Raw genomic sequence first — 10,186 nt, 5'->3', positions numbered from 1 at the left:
ACATTTAGTCATTCAGCACAAGCTTTTATCCAAAGCGACTTACAAATGCGGACAAGCAAGCAAAATCAACAAAAGAGCAATGATACACAAGTTCTAAAAAAGTCTCAGTTAGCTTAACACAGTACACATAGCAAGGTCTTTAAAATAATATAATAAATACTTTATAGTAAAGTTATGTGACTTTACACACTGTATTAGAATTAGAATAGTATTGTGAGTCTATGGCCATGTTCACCCAGCAGCAGAATACAGTTGTCAGTCCTGCAACTGAATCATTAATAAAGATGCATTCACACATATTTAAGTTATTTATGGGTGAGACAACCACAATTTATATCCAAACAAATGTAAATTTTCGGGACTCACAATGTCTGTGCTACTTATATGTGACTAACATATTCCAGTTTTCATTTAGGTAACTTACAGATATGCAGATATGAGCAGTAAATTTTAACTCAAATGAAATATGACTGTTAAAAAAAGAAAAAGAAAATCTGATTAAAAGTGTGACAATTTGCTCAAGTGGTGATGATGGTGGAGTTTATTGTGTTTTGTCTATGGTGCCAAAATGGGATAGAAGCAGCACTGCCTGTAGTTAGTGCACTGTTAGTTGATTTAAAATTTTGTAAGTAAAAAGCAAAACGTAAAAACATAGATGTCTTTAAAATGCTTTATTGATGCAATAACATGGAAAATAACATACATTTTTTTTTTAAATATCAGTAATGGGAAAATAAGTAAGCAAAGGTTACAGATGTATTTTTTTCTAGCAGATGAAAGTAAAGTTTATTGCTACTTCTCAGGCATAAAACATGAATTCAAGATGCAGGTCACAACATCATCAGCTTTCCATAAGTGCTCTTGAAATTGAACTTATCTGAGTTATTGAGAGCTAATTCAAGCCTCGGCAGGTCTTTAACCAGAACACCATTTCTTGAGCTGAAAATATCAGCCAGGTGGGCAGCCATTGGAGAAGGTTTGTGAACATCACACTGTGGGCCCTGCAGACTGGGTGCACATTTCATTTCATAGGTAAAAAAGAAGGTGCCATATTTAAAAACACAAGCATCAGTCACAACTCCACTTCTAAGATCAAAAGAGCATGAACCAAGGAGATCGCTGTCCCATTTACTGTCTGCATCATATACTTCAAAAGTTAGTTTATTGTCCATTCTTATCTTAATAGGTCCAAACTCAAATGTTTCTGACCAACGTGGATTATCATCATCTTCAATGGTCTCAGTGCGCTTGATTTGTTGGTCATATGTAACACTTACAGTTCCATCTGTTTCTGTAAATGCATCTCCATACAGACCTTTGGCTCTGAGATTGTAGACTTTCAGGGTGGCAAGTCCTTTTGCAGGTGGACAACAGTTAGACGTTATAATTTGACTACTTTCACAAACACAAGCACATCGGTCTCTTGCACTGCACTTCCTGCCAATATTGCAAGGACCAGAGCAAACCTTCATGAGGGCATTTTGAATGATGTATTCTTCAACAGCTTTCTTCAGTCCTTTCCTTGCAGGATGTTTGTTACTCAGTAAGAAATGAAGGGGTTTAAGAGAGTAATGCACAATGTCAGGGAGACTCTTCAAAGACTCAAGCCATTTTTTAAGGGAATCTGGATGTGATGAACCAGAAAAAAGCAAATCTTCTCCATTGATGTTTCCTCCAATAATCTCTGTCTGACGCTCACTGAACATGGAGCTGAACTTTTCATTTGTGCCCATCTTCTTCTTCTTTTCTTTACAAAAATGTGCTTCTGCCTTCACAGTTGCTACACTGTAGGAACCAGAGGCTTCCACATCCAAACAATCCTTCACCGCAGTGTCTGTAAGTCCACTCACTGCAGCCTGACAGGATTTGATGGCTGTTATAGCTTTCATTTGCCCTCCTAACTTAACACTTGTGGTATAGTGAGTGCCATATGTGGTGATCAGGTTGCGGTAGGCGTCTGGATCGTAGGATGCAGGGAGTGATTTGATTGCTTCAAAAAACTCTTCATGAAGAGGAGGCTTTGCAGCTACACGATAACTGTAGAGAGACAATAAACACATTTAAATTTTGTGTAATAAAAGAAATAGTTTGCAATTAATATTTTATTTCTTTGCATAGTCATTATCTTTTTAACATCATGAGTGAAGGAATAAAAAAAGTCCCAAACTCTCTCACCTGTAAAAATTGCACCCAACTTCATGTTTGGTGAAACTGTATTTGTCTTCTTTTGATTTTGTCATTGCAAATTTTGCTTCCCTGGAATGAGTGCTTCCAACTGCAGCTCCAACAGCCTTGACGTCTATACCAACTTTCCAGCTGACTGAGAGTGCTGACGATGAATCATTGACCAGTGCTTCACTTGATTCAAAGATCTGACTGGAGACTTTCATTGAACACTTTGGCAAGGTCCTCCAGTGTACAACTGCTACTGGTAGCTTCTGTTTAATTCCATTCATGTACCTGTTTTGGCGTAATTTACAAGTTCTATTCCCCAAATCCCATATTTCTGTGTTGATCACATAAGAACCTTTTCGCTCCATGGTCACAACATCAAATCCTTCTCCAGCAAGATTGTATCCTGGAACAAAGGGAGCATCCTTACACTCTTTTGATGCACCTAAGTCATCCTCTCCAGAAATGGTCATAAGAAGCAATGCCCAGAAAATTAAGTAAATCTGGAACTGCCCCATGATCTGTAGTGAGATAAAAAAGGTCAATATTTCTGTCAGTTCATTATTGGTGTAAAATTTAACATCATTCAGAAACTTCAGTTTTCTACAATTGAAACAATAATATCTTTACAAATGACATAATTGTTATTTTAAACATTTAACAAATATTTTTTAAAGCAAAAAATAGTATAAATATGTAATAGTAGTAAATAAGTTGTTTCTCTAACCTGTCTTTTCGAATGATGACTGTGGTTGTGGGTGTCAAAGGTTTGAAGTGCAAATTATATGCCATCACGTGACTATGACAAATCTTCTGATGTTTAACACATTGAGTGGGCCAAAGATGAGCAATTCTATAAATAATGTTCTGTGAACAGCAAAGAACATGTCTTGAATGTGTCAAAAGCATGGTATGGTTACAAATGAGCAGAAAAGTTATAATAAAGAGTTGAAGACTCATTTAAGACACATTTAAAAAAAGATACTCTGGTTTCAGTTTGAAAGGTACACGTGAATGGGGGTAGATACAAAGTATGTGTATTTAATATTCCTTGACATAAGCAATAAATGAATGATTAACATTTTCATCTTTGAAAGTACCAGGTATGACACTGGCTGTTGAAAACAGTAAATTAAACTACTGGTAGTATAAAAGAGTCCCTTGTCAACAATATTTCTTGCTTGGACAAAATTCTGCTGACCACCAGTCCACCAGTGAAAACTGGGGTCCTGAAGGTTTGACAGTATTGCACAAGCAGTTGGGTATCATACTAGTAAAATCCTGAGAAGGTTGCAGCAGGCAGGGATGAAACTTCAAACACTGTCTAGTTTGTTACTTCAGTATAAAGAGCAGCACTCCTGACATTGCTGGATTTCTCAAGTGATGAGGAAGTTACCTGGAGCCATGGGGTTGTTATTTGCAGCCTCAGGTTGCTTACTGACTGCCTGATATATATATATATATATATATATATATATATATATATATATATATATATATATATATATATATATATATATATATATCTATTAGAATTAGTAAGATACTCTATTTAAAAATAGAGAGATTGATTTCAGAAACAGCAGGACATGCTTGAACAGTTTCAGTATTCATTCTGTCACAAAGAAAATAATATATTTAAACACAAAAGCACACACACACACACACACACACACACATATATATATATATAATGGCAAGAGCATCTTGAAATGCTGGGTTCCAATAAACTGGTGCTTTCTTAATTTAAAAATAGAGTGATTGATTTCAGAAACAGCAGGGCATGCTTGAACAGTTTCATTATTAATTGTGTCACAAAGAAAATAATTTATATAAACACACAAGCACACACACACACACATATATATAAAGGCAAGAGCATCTTTAAATGCTGGGTTCCAATAAACTGAAGCTTTCTTAATTTAAAAATAGAGTGATTGATTTCAGAAACAGCAGGGCATGCTTGAACAGTTTCAGTATTAATTCTGTCACAAATAATATTATATACACACACACACACACACACACACACACTTTAGTTATGTTTTATTTAAAAATAAAACTATTTAAGAAGAAGAAAAAAAACCAATGAAATTAACAGCATAGTTTTTTTTATGTATGTCAATGGGGGATTGTTACACAGGACTAAAGAAGGCTTAAGACTGGATACAAAAATAAGAATTAAATGTATTAAACCAAAGGCAAACAGGCACAACAGTGTGTGACAGACAAAAAAAACAAAAAAAAAAAACAAACAAAAAAAAAACAAGAGTGAATTACAGCAATTTAAATACAGAGCAAGTGAGGAAACTATTGACTAATACCTGTGACAATCAAAAGAATAACCATGATGACTAAACAGTGGCGGGAAAACTAAACAAAGAAGACAGGAAACTTAAGAAAACAAAAAACTAAACTAAACTTAAATAACATAATGGTTACACGGATAGCAGTAGCATAGCTAGAATAGAGACTCTGGGTGTGCATATGAAAATCTGGGTGTGCCACATTTATTGTCAGATTACTGTGCAAAATTATGGGATAGTATTTTTGTCGTACTGCTTCCGTCCAACCATACCCCTAGTGGTTATTTGCAGGTCGTGTCAAAATGTAGTTAATTGTTAAATGTAATTATTTTTTCCAAATACTATAATTTTGAACTTCTGGTACGATACTTTGACATTTCCAATCTGCCAACACTGCCTGTTGATGTTGGGCCAGGAAGGGAGAAACATCCTCCTCAGGTGTAATGTTAAAGGGTTAGTTCACCAAGATAGCAAATTTATGAAATTAATAACTTACCCTCATGTTGTTTCAAACCCGTAAGACCTCCGTTTATCTTTGTAACACAGTTTAAGATATTTTAGATTTAGTCCGAGAGCTCTCAGTCCCTCCATTGAAGCTGTGTGTACGGTTTACTGTCCATGTCCAGAAAGGTAAGAATAACATCATCAAAGTAGTCCATGTGACATCAGAGGGTCAGTTAGAACTTTTTGAAGCATCGAAAATACATTTTGGTCCAAAAATAGCAAAAACGACGACTTTATTCAGCATTGTCTTCTCTTCCGTGTCTGTTGTGAGAGAGAGTTCAAAACAAAGCAGTTGGATATCCGGTTCGCGAACGAATCATTCAGTTCACCAAATCGAACTGAATCGTTTTACACGGTTCACATCTAATACGCATTAATCCACAAATGACTTAAGCTGTTAACTTTTTTAATGTGGCTGACACTCCCTCTGAGTTCAAACAAACCAATATCCTGGAGTAATTCATTTACTCAAACAGTACACTGACTGAACTGCTGTGAAGAGAGAACTGAAGATGAACACCGAGCCAAACCAGATAATGAACAAAACATTGACTCATTCATGAGTCAAGAACCGTTTCTGTCAGACGCGTCCGATTCGAGAACCGAGGACAATTTTAAGGGGTGCCAGACGGATAGGTTTCAGTACACTGAATAAACTGCTTTTGTGGAAAATAAAAATCATTCAGTTTAATTGATTGGCAGCATAATGGCTAATCTTCAATATGTTTGCCATCAAACTTTTTTTTTTTTTTTTTTTTTTTTTGTGAAGGATAGGATTTAGTTTATGGTACTCATTTATTTCAAAGGTATCCACAGACAGCACAATTCTGACAGAAATGTATGACGTCAAATCTGTGATGTTATCTGTTATAAAGGCACACTTGATCCAAGTTCACCAGACAACAAGATGGCAGTGCGTCCACATGCAGCGGCTCCTCACTCTCCCATCAGAACGGTGTTTTTTGTCTTGTGAGTCGCAGTGTTTTTGAACATCTTAATCGTGTCTACCTGTCTTTAAAGTCGCATAAAGTCATGAGGTTTTGCTCGATGTCGGCAGAACCACTTTTTTAGAGTTAAAATCCACACACGCCAAAAAAGCTGAGGGATCTCTGTCTGCTAAGGTAAACGCGGAGGTATGTGGGCTAGGCTAATGGCTAACCCACAAAACCTAGCTATACCCACCATCGTACTGGCTAACGTACTCTCTTTGGACAATAAATTGAACTCATGATTACTACGTTCAACTCAAAAGGACTGTAAGAGACTGTTGTGTTTTTTTGTTCAAGGAAACATGGCTCAGCAACAGCGTTCCAGACTGTGCCATTCAGCTCGATCAGCTGACATGCAATCTTGAAGACCGGAGGGGGAGAAGTCATCGCCTAGGGCTTGGCTCGCTTCCTCCGCTGTAGATCAGTGATGCGCGGGTCAATAAATAAACAACCTGCACCCGACCAATGTTTTTAACTAACCCACCCGCTACTCGGACCACAAAAAAAGAAAATATTGTACCTGACTCCGCTTCCTGACCCGCATTTTTTAACAGTAGAAAATCCGTCGCCCCTTTATATTAATTGAATTAAATAGGCTATAGCCTACAGCATTATGACCGCACACATAAGGCTTGCCACAAAGAACCGGTAAAGTAATGATTATGCATGTGTCTAAATTAGCAAGGAGACATTTAGTTGTTTAGTAATAAACTGGTGTTTTCTGTGTCGCTGCTAAGATGAAGTTGGTGGTGAGGACTCGCCATGAACGCCAGAGAGAAATGCACATTTCATATAGATTACATAATCACAGAGTAGCCTATTTATTTTGGTTTGAATATAGAAAGAATATTGCTTTCTGTAATATATTGTCTACCCAAAGTTTCTACAGCTTTTTTCTTAGCTATTTCAGAATCTGGAAAAATGAATGGGGCTAACTTGTTACTGCAGTCGGTAGAGCGATATGAATGTATGTGATGTACGGCATGATACATGCTCATCACTTCGGCTGCCGAAACTTTGTCAGCCTGTTGGTCATTTGGTTTATTGAAAAACGACTGCACTGATTTGCATGTTTCTTGATGATGGGCTTTTTTTCTGTGGTACTCACATGCACCATGTTGCTTCATGTCGTATTCCCAACCATGTCCCACAGAAAAACTGCTTTTGCATAAAATGCAAATCTGTTTCGCCATCTACAGGTCTTAACCAAGAGTAAGTTCTGGTCCATTCGCTATTAAAATTGCATCTTCTCTTTTTGTGGCCACGGCTGTTTAACCTGACCGAGCAGTGCGCACGCTCTCCAATTTGAGATTGTTGACAGTTGTTGAGGAGGCGTTCTTACACCAGTCAACAGTTTGATTGACGTACGACTAAGCCTATCGACTAATGCTTTTATTGCTCTCCTCCGAACTATTGGACATGAGTTAACAGTACGCCTATGGACGTATCAGTGTATTTATTAGGCAGGGTCAAATTAAAAAGTGGGACAGATGCTCAGTTTGCGTCAGGCGGGACAAAGGGTAAAATTGCTGTAACGTAAAGCGGGACAGGTGGTCACTCTATTCGCGCCAGTTATTCAGCCAATAAAGTTTAGGCCTATGTATTTCAAAATTGTGTCTAGTACTATATACTATACTATATACTATATAAACGACCTGACCGACTGCGACCCAAATATCATTAAAAATATTTTTGGATGACTCGAATGACTGCAGGCACACGCTCATTTCGGATCAACTTCCCCACTAAACTACGCGCATCACTGCTGTGGATGCACCCAAGGTCAGTGGTGTCCCGGTGCTGGAGTGAAGGACATCTGGGAGGAGGGTGTCCTGGGTGCACTGTGCAGAGAAACACACGGAGTAGAGGTGGTGGGACTGTTAGCAGCACACTGTATATTTACCCTGGACTTATGAGCATCAGCCTGGGAGGTTTCCAGTGCGGCTATCCACTCTCTCAGCTGGGCCTGCCTTACCTCCATCATGAATCTGCTTCACCATAGCCTCCAGCTCGAGCTGCACTGAATGCAGCTTGAACGTGTCCTCACCTGCACACAAAGGTAGACATACATCCACCATTAAAGCAAGTAACACTGATTAAAGCAATGGTAATGTGTTAATAGAGTATTAGCAATGCAAGCAGGTTTAGTGGCTACCACGCTGGCGATGCTAATGGGCTATAAACTAATACACATAGCCCCGCAATACACGCAATAGTTTAGTGGGGATGTTGTGACCTTAGTGGAGAAGGCATGGCCTGTGGTTAGCAGGGACATCGTTAGGCCTATTTTAGGGGGGCTAAAGTCGCCCAAAAATGTTCCTAAGCCCCCCTTAATGATAATAAGATCAACAGTCAATAACAATTAGATTTATCAATAACCGTTTCTTCATTCATGTTTAGACACAACAAATGATATATATCCAGCTACAAAGAAATGTCAGAAAAGTCGGAAGTTGGACAGAAGTACAACGAGTGGTTGTGCTATCAAGATCAAGTCTCGTTGCATTGGTGTGAACTGGCAGCTTTCAGGAGATAAGTATAAACGGAGGTCGGATCCAGCTCCAAATGGGCGGGACTTCAGCTCCAAGTGGGCTGTACAAACCTCTAGAGTCTTTTGATTGGCTTATTTAATGTCATGGGGTTAATGCACGCTGCGACACAACCCCCCCCCCCCCCCCCAAAAAAAAAAGACGACGTCAACTTATTTCCCTAGGCTTTTCAGCGTCAAGAAAGATGAGTTTGAAGGGGTAAGTTTATTAAACAGTTTTTAGACTTGTACAATGCATTACAAGTTGTGAAAAAAGTACAGTACCTTCGCGGTTGATGTTTTATTCTTGACGTAGTTAGACTACAAGCTCATTGCATTCAAGTTTGAAAATGGGAGGACATTCATGTGCAATTTTTACCTTCAAAACTCATATTTACGATTATTCCGAGAGCACGTGAAGACAGCATTAGCAGCACAGATAAATTACATCTTTATTAATTGTGTCTTACCCCTTTTTGCTAAATATTTCTGCAACACATATCTAGGATCTACGCTGCAGATTATGGACACTGAAGACCATAAGAAGGTATTGTGAGTGACTAACGTTACGTAAAATATGTATGTATTATAACTGCACTTATATTTTAACGGTAATTTCAAACTTTTAATATAATTGGTACCATGTTCCATAAGAATGAGTCTTAGTCAAAACTCTTAACTGATATGCTTGACTGTAACAAAGCTGGTCATTGTTTCAAAACCTGCTGTTATTTTTAAAATGTTATCTATTTTTACATGTAACGTTAATCCAAATAATGTAATGCAATTGAAATATTTGGTTTAATTACCAAATTCATTTTTCAATTTAATAATCATAACAGTGGATATATGAGGATAACTGCAGTGTCCACTACCATGCATTACATACTGTATCAACAAGGTGTAGAATTAATTTTGTCATTGTAGGAAACACCAACTAACAAAAACATTATGTGTAATCTTTGTGTTACAGAAAGTTCAAGTCTGGGTGGCCAGAAGTTAAATTTAAATGACCTGGTTACCGCCTCTCTCTGCAAACCCAAAGGATCACTTTCCTGTAAGTTATTTTTTTTTTTTTTTTTTCATGCATCAAGATGTGCAATTTATTGTGTCTGAAGATTTTTGAGTAATGTGTGTGTGTGGGTGGGTCTTTGTGTGGATAAATTATGTTCATACTTTAAGGTGGACATTTGCTACAGCGCTTGTCCCTAAAATTGCTCCAGAAGTATGGTCAGAGACTGTCCTAAAGGACAAATGTTGGAATTGTACTTTAGTTAATGTTAACTTGTCAACAGTGAATTATTCTATTATGTCATTGGACTGAATGTTTAGTGACTAATGACACTTCATTGCAGTAAAAATATAATCCATAGCCTTGGAGTGAAAGCAGCAGCAAAGTTTTTCCAATGCTGATAAAAATCAAGCAGGTTAAAACCTCAGGTACCATAAATGGACTAGAAACAGTCATATTGTAAATTGTAATAATATTTTACAATAACTCTTTTCTATTTGTATATTTTAATGTCATTTACTTTTGTAATGGCAAAGCTGATTTTTCAGCATATAGTCTTCAGTGTCACATGATCCTTCAGAAATCATTCTAATATTTTAATTTGAAGCTCAAGAAACATTTATAAAAACAGTTGCTGCTTCACATTTAAACATTATATATTTTTCATATTTTGGTG

The 10,186-nt window shown here is 37.3% G+C and overlaps 1 protein-coding gene across 1 annotated transcript; it reads right to left on the bottom strand.

Annotated features, from left to right (window-relative positions):
* Positions 1 to 656: 656 nt before the first annotated feature.
* On the bottom strand, positions 657 to 2,999 carry LOC113068254 (perforin-1-like). The gene is made up of 3 exons (XM_026240916.1): positions 2,900 to 2,999; positions 2,176 to 2,693; positions 657 to 2,037 (listed from the first exon to the last, which is right to left on the bottom strand). The coding sequence occupies exons 2-3, from the start codon at positions 2,688 to 2,690 to the stop codon at positions 831 to 833; spliced, it is 1,722 nt and encodes a 573-aa protein (XP_026096701.1). The 5' UTR covers positions 2,691 to 2,693; positions 2,900 to 2,999; the 3' UTR covers positions 657 to 830.
* Between the last annotated feature and the right edge of the window lie 7,187 nt (positions 3,000 to 10,186).

This window comes from Carassius auratus, linkage group LG44F, assembly GCF_003368295.1.
Source record: "Carassius auratus strain Wakin linkage group LG44F, ASM336829v1, whole genome shotgun sequence".
NCBI lineage: Eukaryota > Metazoa > Chordata > Actinopteri > Cypriniformes > Cyprinidae > Carassius > Carassius auratus.
This window is presented reverse-complemented; position numbering and strand designations above follow the sequence as displayed.